The sequence below is a fragment of the Rhipicephalus microplus genome, chromosome X, assembly GCF_043290135.1.
Source record: "Rhipicephalus microplus isolate Deutch F79 chromosome X, USDA_Rmic, whole genome shotgun sequence".
Classification (NCBI taxonomy): domain Eukaryota; kingdom Metazoa; phylum Arthropoda; class Arachnida; order Ixodida; family Ixodidae; genus Rhipicephalus; species Rhipicephalus microplus.
In genome coordinates this window covers 160,483,643-160,499,186 of record NC_134710.1, presented here as the reverse complement: position 1 = coordinate 160,499,186, position 15,544 = coordinate 160,483,643, and the positions used below count along the sequence as shown (strand labels likewise).

At 44.6% G+C, this 15,544-nt stretch overlaps 1 protein-coding gene across 2 annotated transcripts in view; it reads right to left on the bottom strand.

The window, feature by feature from the left end:
* LOC119177086 (uncharacterized) overlaps window positions 1-15,544 on the bottom strand; it is a 119,431-nt gene that overhangs the window by 40,050 nt on the left and 63,837 nt on the right. For both annotated transcript variants that reach the window (XR_005110534.2, XM_037428470.2), the window contains exons 6-8: window positions 10,678-11,312; window positions 3,555-3,603; window positions 3,423-3,495 (exon numbers count right to left, since the gene is read on the bottom strand). Coding sequence is in view for 1 of the 2 variants with exons in the window: in XM_037428470.2 (XP_037284367.2) it covers window positions 3,423-3,495; window positions 3,555-3,603; window positions 10,678-11,312 (757 nt within the window). In the remaining variant the exon portion in view is untranslated. The remainder of the gene's footprint in view (window positions 1-3,422; window positions 3,496-3,554; window positions 3,604-10,677; window positions 11,313-15,544) is intronic.

Genomic DNA, 15,544 nt, shown 5'->3' with positions numbered 1-15,544 from the left:
TCGCTTTATTAATCACGATGTGCACATAGAAAATTTCTCACCTGAAGTTTTGACTAATAATAATAGAACTCGGTTCTCTGTGCGTGAGAATTTCCATTTACCTACAGCTCGCACAAACTATGGAAAAATGACTGCTAAATTTGCTGGTGTGTCCTTCTGGAACTCAATTCCTTCTGAAATTAAACAATCTTTCACGACAAGCTCATTTTGCCGACGAACCAAAATACACTAAATCCCTGAACTAACTAGAACATGTTAGATATAGGTGCATTTAAGAAATTGAAATTGGTTCATTTTTTTACTTTATGCTTGTTTAGCACTGCTTTGAAGAATTGTACGTTATATGTGTAATAACAATGTCGTTACTCCTATAGTGTATTTGGACATGTACAGCACCTCTAAAGAAAACGTAGTTCTATGTACGGTTTAGTTCTGATTTTCTAATTATTGAAGACGTGTTTATCTTTGTACTTTTGAAAATTGAGTAAAGTGTTTTTGTTCATTTTGTTCAGGCTACACATTGTTTTTAGAACTTTGTCACAACGCCAATTGTCTTCTGCATATTATGCATCATCTTATTCACAAAGTGTTAGGAGGTCCCCCCGACAGTTTTTACTCTGGGACCTCCTCATGTACTCCGCTTATCTGTTCATTTATATGTATGCTTACCCTTCAATAAACTTCAAAGTTCCATCACTGCTCATAATAATATGGTGGTTTTGGGATGTTAAACTCCACATATCAATCAATCAATTTTTGCATCTAGGGATGAGTGCCGCTGATACACACAAAGGCTGTGATGCGCACTTGTAGAGTAGAGTAGAGAAGAGCAGAGTACATGTTTGGCTTTCCCCGATACATGTCACCATGTAAACAGTGCCATTGTAGAAAGATTCTGTAATGCATGGCATTTGGTGCCGTGTGAAACCAATCGGACCTAGTTGTGGGTAGCATATCACCAACTACTGACACAACGAATACAGGCGCTTGATGTACTGTAAACACACATTAATGATGCCCAATCCGTTCTTGACTGCGCAAGTGTATGGGCGATGGCAAGCTGTTTTTGTTTGATAAGGCAACATGTCTGTGTGGGGCACTTAGCAGTAACGCACGAAGAGGCAGCATGAAAAGAGGCTAGGCTAGGTCACATGCACGACTAAACAGTTCGCTTAAGATCCTCATCAAGCAGATGTCCCTCATAATCATTTCGTAGTTTTAGCATGTTAAAACCCAACAAGTATTATTATGATCATGTATTATTAATGATTAGGCAGAACTGGCACGTTTGCTGCCTGCCGCCATGACACCTCTGCACATTTCTAGTGTTCATCAGTAAAGACATCGCCACAGTGCCCTGCTACAGTGGCTTCTTGAAATCTTCAATTAGATTCACTCCATCAGGCTCAAAGGGGCCCTACAAAACCTCTTTAAGTAGGCATAGAATGCATTCCCAAAAGGAGTTTGTTGCCTCACGAATTCACCACTAGAAAAATTTTTGGAATCAGTCCAGTATGAGCGGAGTTGAAAAGATTTATTGCACGTCGCAATTGCATGCTCTCTTCTCTCATCCTGACATACAAAGCTAAGCCGGGAGGGATGGCACAGGAAAAAAAAAACACATCTTGCGCGTCTAGCGACTTCGAGTTCTTTCTCTCTCTCTCTCTTTTTTTCTTTTAGAAAATGTGGCTTGTCAGTGTAATTGGATGCAAATTCGTGGACAAGTCGCGGCCCCTTGTAACGACTGAGTGCACCATGCTCAATTCAGCTAATGGCTGATACAATGGCTGCGACAAGTGATTTTTGAGCTTGTACAGTCATTTGTCGAGAGAAAAGAAAGCAATTTTTAGCTGACTTTCAGAATTTATTGTGAACTCCAGGCTGCGTGCTGCGCGATATTTGGCTCGAGTGTTCTCAGGAGCCTCAATTACCGATCGGCAGCGTTTTCTGACCATGCCCGAAAAGTGTTGCAGGGCTACTTTAAGCATTATGACAAAGCTGCCTTTCGATTTCTGCTACAGCCACAAATTAATCGACTCTGGAAAGTGCTGGTCAGCACGGCAGAAGAGGAAGCTGTAATGAATGCTATTTTGCTCCGACAGTGCAGGCAGGAAGTCCAAAAAATCGCTTACCGAAGACATTAAGGGTCTGAAATTTTGGACGTTCTTAAGCACTGATGTCTACAGGACTCACGAAGATGCTGCATGATTCAGAATTTACAAGCATGTCCGAAATATTGGCAGAAGTCTGCAATAAAATGGCTCCCTCTCTCCAACATTCATCAAAACACTGAGGCCATGGGCCATGCACTGCACCTCAGATGAGTTTGAATACCGTATTTACTTGCGTAATGAACCCCCTCACATGATGAACCCACCCCTCACCTTGGCACTTGAAAAAATAAAAAAAATGTTTCTGTTGATTTATTTTGGTGTCATAGCCGATGCCAATGATAATAGAAACATTAGACAAAGCCATTATGTCACAAAATAATGACGCAATAAAAGTCAAATCATAGTTTCGCAGCCATGCTAAACAGTTGCGAGTAGCGCGAAAGCAGACGATGTCAATCAAAATTAAAAAGTCGCGCTTTTTGCGCAAGAGCACCATCTGTCGAATGCAGCAGAAACCTCTTTGCTTATAGCGTGACGCAAGCACAGCAGCACAAGAACAAAGCAAAAAAAAAAAAAGAAACAAAGCAATGGCCTTCAAGGTGGCGAATGCACGGCGTTAAAAATACGCCACGTGCTCGCTATCTTAGAGGCCACGCAAAGCGCCCACTGTGCACTCCGCCTACGGCGTGTTGCCCAAAACTTTTGTGCCCCGCCATTCGACGCTATGACTTTGTTGTCGCGTTTGTCGTAGTGAACTTAGTTGGGCACAACTGCTGTGCAGGGCGCGCTCGGCCGGTACGTTAGCTGCACAGCTGGTTGTAAAGCCGGTCGAGCATGCGCTGAAGCATGGGAACCAAGCGGCTCGAGGACACTTCGGTGTCGATCCGTGCACGTTTGTTACGGAAGAAAACAAGAGCTCTTGACTACAACAACATTCGCCGTGCATTTTGCGAACCAAAACACGCAAAACCGTCATGCAACTTTTCGCTGTTATAACTCCCGTGACTTTTTTTTTCTCCTGCGTAATCAACCCTTTCCCCAACTTGACATCAACTTTTTTTTTGGGAAAAAAAAAAGTGGGTTCATTAGACGAGTAAATATGGTACAATATAGACAGGGCCTGAAGTTTATGGGATGTGGTATCCACGAAAAACTTCAATATTACCACTGTTTTATCTGGTAACTATCAGAACACTACAACAATGTGTTGGTTGTGGGTCCAGGCACGTGAAATCCCTGAGAGACTGTATCAATTAAAATTAGAGATTGTTACTGATAATCACAGTAAACATGATTTAAATAACAAACCTGCAACCGACATCTTCCTGGTTTTAAACTTGGGTGGCGATGCCTCCGATGCCAGCTGGCTCTCCTCATCATCCTTCAAAGATATAAAAGCAAGTTAGGTCCTATAGGGACAAAAACAATATGTTCACCCACCTTCATTTCTACATCTTCAGGAATGCTTTCTTTGGATGGCCTCTCTTCTCTATGAAAAGAATTCAACATCCAAATTAACTTACATGCACTAACATTTGCTATGTAGCTTGCAAAAATTGACTAACAAATGTATGCATTATTTTGTAAACAACGAAATTGATAATCAACACAAGTCAAAATGAAATCATGACAACTACTCGTGGCGATGTCAAAAGTTCCCTAACTACAGCATGATGACATGGACTGTTCGCAACACAAGCTCAAAGTACTCCTCATTACTGTGGGTACTATTGCCCCTGTATAGTTGTTTTTGATGCATGACACCTGTGCATTGTACTTAGCAAGCATAGATAGCCGAGTTGCTGCCACGAGACAGGTGGCACTGTGCTGCTGAGATGGCACCACTGACACTGCTTGGTGGTAGTGAAGCGAGGTCACGTAGGCGGATGAGGAGAAGAGCGAATTCTTTTTTGGCCATGGCATGTGGGTGGTTCTCTCTCGCAGGAGGTCCGCAAGTACAATTTGTGCCTTTGTATCACGGGCTCCAGTGGCAAGCCAAACGTTGACAACCTTGCATTAATGGTACATTCCATTATTTGGCATCACTGCAGTTATTTTCAAGACTCGGCTGGTCAGCTTGCCGTTATGTAAAAGCTGTTTATAAATGTCCACGTGTTCATTGAACTACAGCATGACTGTGCGTCCGTTAGAAGTTCTCTTGAGACCCAAAATATACAAGAGAAAGTCCCATACTGTCTATGTAATTATCTGTGAAGCAACAATGCAGCAGTACTGGGCCTTACCTGTACTTGAAGGCATTAGCACCAAAACAACTGCAGTAGTAAAGCCTTTATTATGAGACCACAACTTCTGAAGCACTCGCATTTGTTACTCAATCTGGATGTACTTACATAGTGCCACGCGGACCAAACAAAGGGACACACATACAGCAGTCTTTTATTGTTTACGCCAATCTTGTAATGAAGCTGAATAGCTGCTATGTCTTGTTTGCCCATTTAAACACTTAAAAACTGCCAGTGTAGTATTTTGTGAAGGCTCCTTTCCCAATCATGTGCAATGAGGTAACTATCTGCATTTAATGGACGATCCTGACAAGCAGCCAAAGCAGCGGCGTGGTGTGTATGCCCGTAATTGAGTTCCTCACACGCTCACATGCTTGCCGTAACATTCGCGGCGGCACGGAGAGCACATGTTCGTATGTGCAGGCCAACTCACATATCAACAGCTGCAGAGAGAAAATCAATGCTAAAGAACCTTACTCTAGCACATTATGGGTTAATGGGCCCTGGCAGGGACACAAAAATTTCTCTAAACCCCAGATGCATATGAAGTGATGGTAAAACCAAGTCTTTACACTGCTCTTCACATATGCAGAATGGCAAGTTTGGTTTAACAAAAGGTACCTCAATGCTTCTCTGAAATAATACCCTAACTACTTGGGCACACTAGCCCCAGAAGACAAACACCAGTTAAAGCTAACCCCAGTTTGCACAAACCGCAGTTATATAGAAGGCCTCATTACAGTTGTCCAGCTAAGTGTGGTTGCTCCAAACCAATGCTGACCATCCCAGTCAAAGGAATGGTCGCACCAAGTTTTAAGGCTGTAGAAAGCCTACTGTAGGCTTCCTCTGTATGCAAGGACTTTCAGCTTGAAATGTTGAACACTGCAAACATTTTAGAATTAATTTATTCAATTGAAAAGTGTGCCTAAATGTTTATTTTTGTGATTGAGACCCAGAAGTAGCACAACAGACACCATCATCACTGTGTAAGAAGTGTAACGGAAGCTTTAGTGATGTTGATTGATTGATATGTGGGGTTTAACGTCCCAAAACCACTATATGATTATGAGAGACGCCGTAGTGGAGGGCTCCGGAAATTTAGACCACCTGGGGTTCTTTAACGTGCACCCAAATCTGAGTACACGGGCCTACAACAAGTTTTAGTGATGTCAAACTACGTTAAAGGGACGTGCAGTGACCCACAGCTAACGTGCAGTAATTCACGGCTTCGTTGCCCTAGGCAAGCTAAGAGAGCATCGACTGCAAATTATGCAATTTTTTCCGAGTTTGTTGTCGAAGCAGCCAAACCTGCTCGCATTTTGAGAAGTGCTTTGTATAGTCACGTGAACCTGCGAAGTGGACGTTAGAGAAGTTTAGTTTATGTAGATATTTCTTTGGCGTATTGGGTAGCCAAGGCCACAAACCTGAGCGAGAGAAGCCTGATAAATGGGGCCACATGATGGTGTTAAGATGAAGCAGGCAAGCAGAGAATTCTGTTGCAGAAACCTAACATATTCTACTTCTCTGCAAGTGTAAATTCTTGGCAATAGTGTAGTTTCGATTGCATTGCCTTTTTAAAAAATTTTTTTCAGAAACAAGACACTTAAAATTATGACTGCACGAAGCGTCACAAGATGTCAATACTATCATCCAGTAACCGCACAACAGGAACATCTCTGTGCATACCAGAATACAGAATTCTCCATCAGAGAATTTTAGCAAATGTTGGAGGCATCTGGACGGTTAGTTGTGCGTGTGCAAAGAAGACGATGCAGCACTGTGTGCATCACAGCATTGTGGGCACGCCTGTTCCCGCTTCCTACCCAGTGACGTCAGCGTCCAACTTGGCACCCAGAAACCGAAACAGAAAGTCATTCACATGAATAAGGCGATATTCAATTATATTTAGTGAGAATACATGAACCTTGGAGCAAGCATTAAGTTTCCTGGAGCAACAAAGCGAGAATACATGAGCCTTGGGAAGACTGCTTTTTGTTACGCACCCCTCCGTCCTTCGTCCCCTCGCTACTCTGAGCACCCTACATCGCCAGACGAGGCCCATGTTTTCACAGTGCCACCGGATATTTTCAAGACCTGTCGGCCATCTCCCTGTTTTTGATCGCTGGTACTGTCGTTGGCGTCGCCGGCCACCGACTGTATCCGATAGTCTGCGTCTAGTGCACGCGCGTACGCTACCCCACCAACTCTGATAATTTACGATTCATTTCGTGTTTAGGACTTGTTTGCGCTCACTTCGCATTCGGCTCAGCACGCCTTCCGCGCTCGTGTGGAAGGGCGAAAACGGCTGTTAATTTGCACGGAACGAATTGCAAAATATCGAAGTTTGTGAGGCCACGCAAACCCGCCTGCGCAACAAAACAATTTTTTTACCACGGCCGCCGATTCTTTAACACTGCCATGCGCACCGATCCGAGCGGCTATGCTTTGACTTCTGCGCGCGCAGGCACTCTTTCCAAGTTTTTCTATGTGCGAGTTTCGCGGAACTTTCAAGCAAGCTACCCAACCTGCCTCCTTCCCATGTGTTTTGGTTTTCAAGGTCGCCCTCCCGCCGCATCCTCCTCCAACTTCTTGCCCTTCTCTCGCAACTCTGCTCTCCTCTCTTGATCACAACCCCTTCGCCCGTCTCCACCGCTCCGCGACGCCCGCCACGCTGGCTCGAATTGGTTTCTTTTTCTGACTGGAAACGGGCCCAGAGCTGTTCCACACGTTCTGGCATGCATGTCGCGTGTGCGAGTCTTGCTCGCTCTTGGTGTGCATGTGTGGTCATGATGGCCGACGGGAAGACTAGCACGCTTTTTCGCGCCGCTCCACAAAACGCCAAAAGTGTGACTGCTTGGCTTGAGTGTAATCCGCGCGTTAGGTGCCGCGTTGCGGAGCGCTTGCTCATAGCTGTTGACCACCTGACAGCCAACTTGTCGCTTCGGGCGTCCCGGTATTCAGCTGTGGAGATGGTGAATATTTCGTGGGCGGCAGTGACAACTACATGCGTGCGAAGCTGTTTTCGCGAGGCCGACTTCGTCGACATCGGGCCCGATGCCGAGCATGAAGCTTCCGAACTGTGGTGGCGATTTGTGGCAGCGCGTCATCGACTCCGACCTGGGAGAGCGAGTGGGACATCTGTTGCAATGGTTTAATTACGGCCGATAATGATGCCGACACTGCGGAATCGTGCACAAATTGGAGCATTGTGAATGAAGTACGTGGCGAGAGCGATTTGGAGGAATAGGATTTGAGAACAACAAAACTTTGGAGCCAGTGCCCCATGCAGCTTATGCCACGGGCCTCAGCGAACGAGCACCCTGCCGTTTTAAATGAACTCGAGACCGCCCTTATCGCTTTTGCTCTTCGAAACACGTGCACATGGACTTTTTGGGGCAAAAAATTTTGTGTTTTCACTCGCAACTTTTTTAAAAGCTGTGTTTCATTTACTATGAACTTCGGGATACAGCGAACGGATGCCACGTCACGCTCAGGTTCGTTATAAGCGGGCTCGACTGTACTAAACAAAGTATGACTTAACCCATAGTTGTGAGACCAGCCTGTACTTGAGCCAAATATTGCCAAAGCACTTGAAGCAATGAGCTAGGGGACTGCAAATGTGAACAGGAAGAGTTTATCCTAAACAAAATATATTTTATCTGCCAGTATACTTACAAAAAGCAGACAAATTTTTATATTTTTATTTGCAAATCTGAGTATAATGCAACCTGCTTTAAAGCCCATAACCAAGGACAACATTTCTTGTGTAACAGGTAAAAACTGCCACTGGTTGTGACTGTTGTTCACTCCAGTTAACTGATGTTTTTCGTAACCAATTGGCATGCCTGCGTAGCTAAGGTTATACATTTTAAAGGGACACTAAAGAACAATGAAAGTTCGGTTGGATTGACACATGGGCAGCGTACAGGTTTACTGCCACTTTCTACAAACCAGGAATCTGTTGCATCAGATTGCCAGTGCCATCAGACTACTATCAATTGCTCAAGCAAAAAACTAAGTTAAGACATGTTTATGAAAAAGAGAATCAATGTCAAGAAAGAACAGTTAAATGGATCAGTTGTTACATGAAATATGAAAATATCTTTGTCTGTCATTGCTACTTCAAGAAGACTATAGATAAGTTATGCATATTATCGCTAATAATGCAAAATGCCTCTATAATGAAGTCCACTATAATGAAGTTTTCACTACCACGAATAATTTTCGATTCCCTGTCAGGCCGCACACAGAAAAGAATGTGACAAATGTCTCATCACAACAAATACTTTTCCTGCTAGTACCAGAGCAGTTCCCCCCCATCGCATTAAGATGCTTGGCAACAGATCTCCCATCCACCATATGATGCTACCAGTGGGTTTGATGCGTGTGCAGGGCGGGGTAGAACCATTCAACTTTAGTCAGGTTCTTGATGTAGCACTAAAAAAACTACCACTCATCATCACTAGCCCAGTGATCGAGAACGACATCCGTGGCGTTATGAGGGCACATGCGAGGCCAGCGCACACTTAGTCCAAGCGTATTACATCCGGCCGAAACCGTTGTTTACACAAATACGGTTGGTTGCCTCAACACGATCATGGGTGACCAACAGTACATGCGCATCCAACGCAAACCGACTTGAAGCAATGCTGCTCGCCTTAATGCTGCGGACATACAGTAACAGCGGTAGGTGCGATCACAGATAGCAATCACGCAGTTCTGCAGGCTCATGCACTGCCAGCATGCGTAGATTGAAAATGAAACGGACCATTTGCTACAAGTGTTGTGCAGGAAGCTGTGGTCTCCATTGTTGCGTTTACTGATAATGAATACGGTCTAAAGGTATGCAGCTAAGACAGTCAAAGATTAATGCAAAAAAGCCATAAACAGAAGGAAGTACAATGGCGTTCCTGTCATTGGTGTATGGTTAATGTAGTTAAGAGCTTTTAAGTTGTCCGCTAGCAAAGCTTTAGCACACTTGCTCACGGCGCTGAATGCTCCGCACGCTCAAGGGACTAAAAGGCCCGTAAACCACCCAGAGGTCGAAATTCAGTTGTGGTGGGGAAATTGTACATGAGTGTACGACAAACACGGAGCCGGAAGAATTTTTCGAAAGGGTGCAGTACTAGCGGAGTTAGACGAGTTTGATTATCAAAACCGTGACTACCACACCTTTCGCTCTCTCCTGCACTTCCATCCACTGGTATCCCTCTCCCACGCCACTTTGCCCTCTCGCCGAGCACCCTTCCCTTGCCTCTACCAATCTCGCCTGGCATACGTCATCGCTGACGGGTCTCTTGAAACACCGTCTACATCCGGCTGCTGCAACTCCAGCCGTCGACTCGGTCAGTTGCATTATAGCTGCGTGCTTGTTGGCGAACCATAGCTGCTGTAATCGTGCTGGTATGGACCCTCCTTTGCGTGCATGTCTTCAAAGGATCGTCTATGCGATGGACCTATACGGGGACACGCCTGCACATGTTGCACGCACGCGGGCGATACGACGAACAACAAGCAGCACGGACAGTTGTTTGCATGCTGACCGGAAGTCGTAGGCTTTTGCGCGACCAATCACAGCATATTTGGCTCGGCGCATTAGAAATGTGGCATGGCGCCTCACGTGGATGTTCGGAAGGCCCGGAAAGGAAGAGGGATTGTTCTTAGAATTTGTGGCGTGCCGGCGGCTTGTAGCGCTGCCACGTATAGAATCATTGGTCATGATGGCATTCTGCGCACGATGCGCGCGTTTACCTGAAATGCTTGAAAAAAATATAAGAGGTGGTTTGGGCCCCACCCCCCTTAAAGGAACGCTCTCAGGCCAGGCCACCCCCTCCCCCCAAAAACTACAAAACGCAAGAAAAAAAAAAAAGAAGTCATTGGTGTGTTAACTCAGTGCCACCTTTTTTTTTTACATTACTATGATGGCGTGCCGTGAAGCCAACTTCTGCACTGAAATTTGTGTATCACTGGTACCCCAAGTTTAGGGCCAAATTTGTTGTATATTTTGTCAGTGTTATAAGCAAGAAAATACGTTCACTCGGTATGTAGTGAGGTACGTCTGAGTTAGCAAGAGTACAATGCATAAGCTTGCTGGAACCAAAGGACAAGTCATAAACATCACATCTTTTTAACTTTCATGGTCTATACATAAAATTTCGCTGCAACATAAATCCGTTACAATGCACTTTTTTGAGTGTCCCGTTAATTTCATTGTGAGATTTTACTGTGCATTGAGGTCAAATAAAAGCATTCATTTTTGCTAATATGACCATTTCAAACAAGGGATATAACAACCCAGAAAACATGGCTTCAAGACTTACTGCAGTGGACGCTGGTCAGGCTCAACAGGCGTTTCAGCTGGTTCCTCCTGGCTTTTCATGTCCTCTTCCCGAGCTGCCTCTCTGTTTGGGGGTGAATGGGGCCCTTCGGAGGGTGCCTGACATCGCCCCGGCGGCGATGTCAGCACCCCCTTGAGGCCCCTTCGACCCACAGGTTCCTCCTCCCCATCCGATGTACCTGATGACGAGCTTGAACTACCTTCAGATGCCTCCTTACCCTCAGGCTTCTGCTTTTCCTCTTCATTCACGGGACTCAGCACTTGGCCTTCCTCCAGTTGCGGGCTCCCCGGTGTGCTCTCAGGTTCGGTGGCTGCATCAGAGTCTTCCTTGGGGCATTCCTCAGCAGCTGCCTTGCGGTTGCGTGATGAACGCCGCTTCGCCTGCGGTTCCTCTGGCGTTGCGCGGCGGCCATTCCGCAGCCGCCGGTTTCCAGCCTCATTGCCCTCCCCATCAGAAGACGGTTCTGATGGCTCCTTAGTGGCTCGAGCAGGCACCTGCTTGCGCACTCCTCGGCCTCGTAGACGTGCCATTTCGGGCTCTTCCCTTTCAGAACAGCTGATGTCCCCACTGCTATCAATATGGTCAACACGGCCTAGAACATATCTCTCCGTCTCCCGCTGAAAAACAACATGCACAATATATATCAGAATAAAAAAACAACATGAAACAAGAATTTTTAAGAAATATGTGACAATCTATGCGCTAACATTTTATGGGATCCACACCCTTGAGCTTTATGAATAAACAGTTAAGCAGAGCATGATCCTTCAAACATTTCAGCCAAATTTTTCGATATGTTGTGAATTTAACAAATTTATTTTTAAAAACAGGGCTTCTTTACATAATAAGCTGCAGTGATTGACTGTCTGCTAAATGACATCAGGTGAAATCAGTTGTTTAATGCCTGCCATAACTCAATCACTGGTATGATCATCCCACTAATTATGCCTGGCTACAAAAAAAGTTTCTGAAATATCAGGTGGCTTCCACATCAACATCCCCAATGCCATGTCTGCCAGTGGTCAGTCACTGTTATGATAAACCCACTAAATCTGCTTGGCCACATGGAAATGCGCATGAAATATCAGCTGGTTCTCACATCAACATCTCCAAGCACACGCCCTACCATAACAAGCCTGCAGATGCACGCGAACCTGTACACATGCACTGGTACCAGTGACAAAGAGCCCTCACCTTCAAGTACTTGTCTATTTCAATCGTAGGTTGTAGGTACACGTGACAAAATACTCACAACGTAGGATGTCGTACCTAGGATTAAAAAAAATCATAGGTATGACATCCAATTATTGGCACTAGCACCAACATTACACATATTCAGCAGAAATTGCAAAGGCTAGTGTGAATTTTCTTTCAAGCCTACTCAGTATGAGTGGCTTTTAGAAGAGTTCGTCACTTCACATGACACACACACACACAAGCAGACGTGTGTTGCAGACATGATGTAAAAGCTATGCAATAAACACAATGAACTGGGCGTTGCCAATGCCAGCTCTGCCAAAGGGGTAAGAGAGAATGTAAGTATTGTTCTCCCAAAGCCTAGAATTTCCCCTCTCAAAGCATCAGTGTCAAGCCACAATGTTCTTCAAACACCCGAAAATGTAATGAATGTACAGCGAAAAAACTTCCATACCAGTTTCTCTGTAATGTCTTTGCAGGCCCATTTGAAGGATGTTCCATGAGGAATGCAATAATACATTTACAGGTTGTCTCACATAACTTGAGCCAAGAAATTAGAAAATGAAAGTCATTGCAGAGGTGAACTGAACCTCTGCACACTAGCCGATTCACACTAGCCTATTATTTCAGATTATTTTTTATTTCCCATTATTTATTTCTACTCATTTAAAAATTATTGGCTGAAAACCGAAAAAATGAACTCTGAGCTGTAGAGTACTTTCAAAGGGCACAGACTGAATCGTTTCCTACATCATACACCGTTATATTAAATGCCAAGCAGTACAGACACTTTTGCCGCCTGCCTGTCCCGTCCATCCATCCATAGTGTTCCTTAAAATTAACTAGAGGGGACTCTGGCACTGCGATCAATCGGCGACCATGTGAATTATAGGTATGTATTTGCCTAGTCTTCGTGCTTACCAACGGTGAACGCACTTGTGGCTTTTGTTTATTGATGTGTTTTGGTTTTGTTTTGAAGAAAAGAACAAACCATTTCTCACTTCGTGACCTTATTTGAAGTGGTCAGCCTAAAAGATTCAGGTGGTGAAGCAGAACTGCCGAACACATGAGAAAGCAGCTTCAAGCCACACGAAGCCAGAACGAACGTAAAGTACGAAGACTAGGCAAATCCATGTCATACCTATAATTCCCATGTTCGCTGAAGCACCATGCGTTGCAACTCCTATGGACACTAGCTCCAAAGTTCCCTCTAGTGTATATTTAAGAAACTCTATGCATCCATCTATCGAACCTGCTGCTTATGTCTGGGAGCTCTCGTGATAACACCCTTGGAGGAACCAATATGTATGGAAAGTAAGATGGTTTGACCAATATGACATGCTGGTCATGACATGAAGAATGTGGCAATTTCATTGCGTACGTTGTCAAACCTTGTCCGCCAAACCTGTGGCACGTACCCACGGGTGAGTGCGTGGCACAGGTGATTGCCAGTTCATCTCTACGCAGAAATGGTGAGAACAGACATTAGTAATTTTAACACGAGGCAGTAAAGAAAAAAGCTGACACCGGCAGCGCTTACCCGACGAATGCAAAGAATAAATATCAGCCCCAGCTGGAATCGAATCCAAGCTTTCTGCAGGGCAATCAAGAAGTATTCTACCACAAATCCATACCAGGTCTCGGTGCTGCTTCGGAAGAATACACAATTCCGGCGTAATAATGATGAAACCTCCGTTGTGGTAGCAATGCTGGCTATCCAATTTTATAAACTTAAAACATTACATATGTACTCCTATGGTACAGCCATCGCCTCGTGAGCACAAGCATTATGCATCAGCTTACCACTTCTTGTGTTGCTAATACTCACGTTTCTGTTGGCATCGTTAAGCAACTGCAAACGACTTCTTGTATAAAACATATGCAACTGTTCAGCATATGTCTGTGCACACAACACTTGTACATATATTTAGCATCGATTCATAAGATGACAATAAAAAAATTACAATACTGTCACCTTCTCTTCCCATAACGTCGATATACAAGGTATATGGGATCTGCTGAACTTTCCATGTTGTAAAGAAAGCTCTCAAGATTTGAAAAGAAGCCATGAGACGGACCACGAGCGCACTGCTATAGTGCTGCTCTCAAGCGTGCAACCGGTGAACGAGCTCACCTGCAGCTACCACGTTTTGATTTTTTGGTCATGCGCATGTTAAACCAAACATCCAGGTCCATGCTCTCTTGGGCCGCATTCGTCCCTTCTATTTCACAAGACGAAGCACGTTTCGACTGATAACATGCGTCTGCATAAACGATGCACACTTTGAGGCTGTTTTGATAATTTGGTCTTCTAATATTCATTTTTACACAGCTGTTGGCGTTATCATATCTTCATACAATTGCATAGCTTGAAACGCCCACAAAGTGTGCATCGTTTATGCAGGCGTGCGTTGTCAGTGAAAAAAGAAACGCTTCTTCTTATGAAATAGGTGCGTCAAAAGCACCCTGAGAAAGCACGGATCTTCAGTTACCTTCCTACATTGTCACCCCTGGCGAGCAGCCTGCGTGTCCGTAATGCCGCACATGCTCTTGTGCACACGACGTCAGAACCCGCAATGGCCGCAAGGTGTGCACTGCAGAGTAAGACCAGCCGTTCGCGCTCTCTACACAGACATGGCTGCGACTGTACATATTAAACGCCGAGATTGGGACATTAACCATGAAATGGCACAAATTTTCATTTTTTGACCGAGGAAGTGGAGAAGGATGTCCTGTCCAATTCTTCTGCAGATCCCCAGGCAAGTGTCTGCAGCGTAGATGTTGAAGCTGATGTCTCGAAATTTTCAGTGCGGAGAATACTAAGGAAGAGACAACTTTATACTTACCCCATGCAGCTGCACCAAGCATTGGAGCCTCTAGAATAGCAGACTTTGCAAACTAGATTCTAATCAAGATGGAAAAGACTAGGCTTTGCTAACGAGGTACGTTGGACCAACGAAGTCAACTCCTCGCTCAGTACTCAAATGAACATCTACAATGCTCACTATTGGAGTGACAAGAACCCTCACTGCATTTGGCAGGTGAGTCACCAATATCAGTGTTCTATGTTGGGTGTGGCATTAATGTTTAGAGGAACCAGAAAGCAAACACATGAGTTAATATAATTGCAGCTAAAAGTTTAAAGGAGCCCACAGCAGTCCTACAATGCAGCCAAAGGTGCTAGAAAACGTAAAAGTGGCACCACCTCATGGCATCTGCGTAAAAGGAGGACGCCAGAGCCCGGTCAGTTCCCCCACTGGAATATATTTTAGTTAACTATAATGGTTACAGCCCAGGCCGCTTAGGATGTGGATTGTATTAGATTGACCTGTATTTATTCATTCAACTATTTAGGATGTGAATTAAATTGGATCTAATGCGACATGGATTGCTCTATTTACTATTGATTTGCACACCTCTAGTATATACTTTTCAGAAAAAAAAAAAAACTACTACTCGCGTATTCTGCGTACCTTGCTTTGAACAATGACTAACATCATCACATGAACGGAGCCTTACAGCGTAATTTTCTTTCTTTCGTTCGTTCTTTTCTTTTTCATGACGACCACATGCATGTTGATGTTTCCTTTCTCTGGGCTTTGAAGCTTAGAGTTCGACAATGTCTTCAGATGCCTGCAATGAAAGCTAGGGG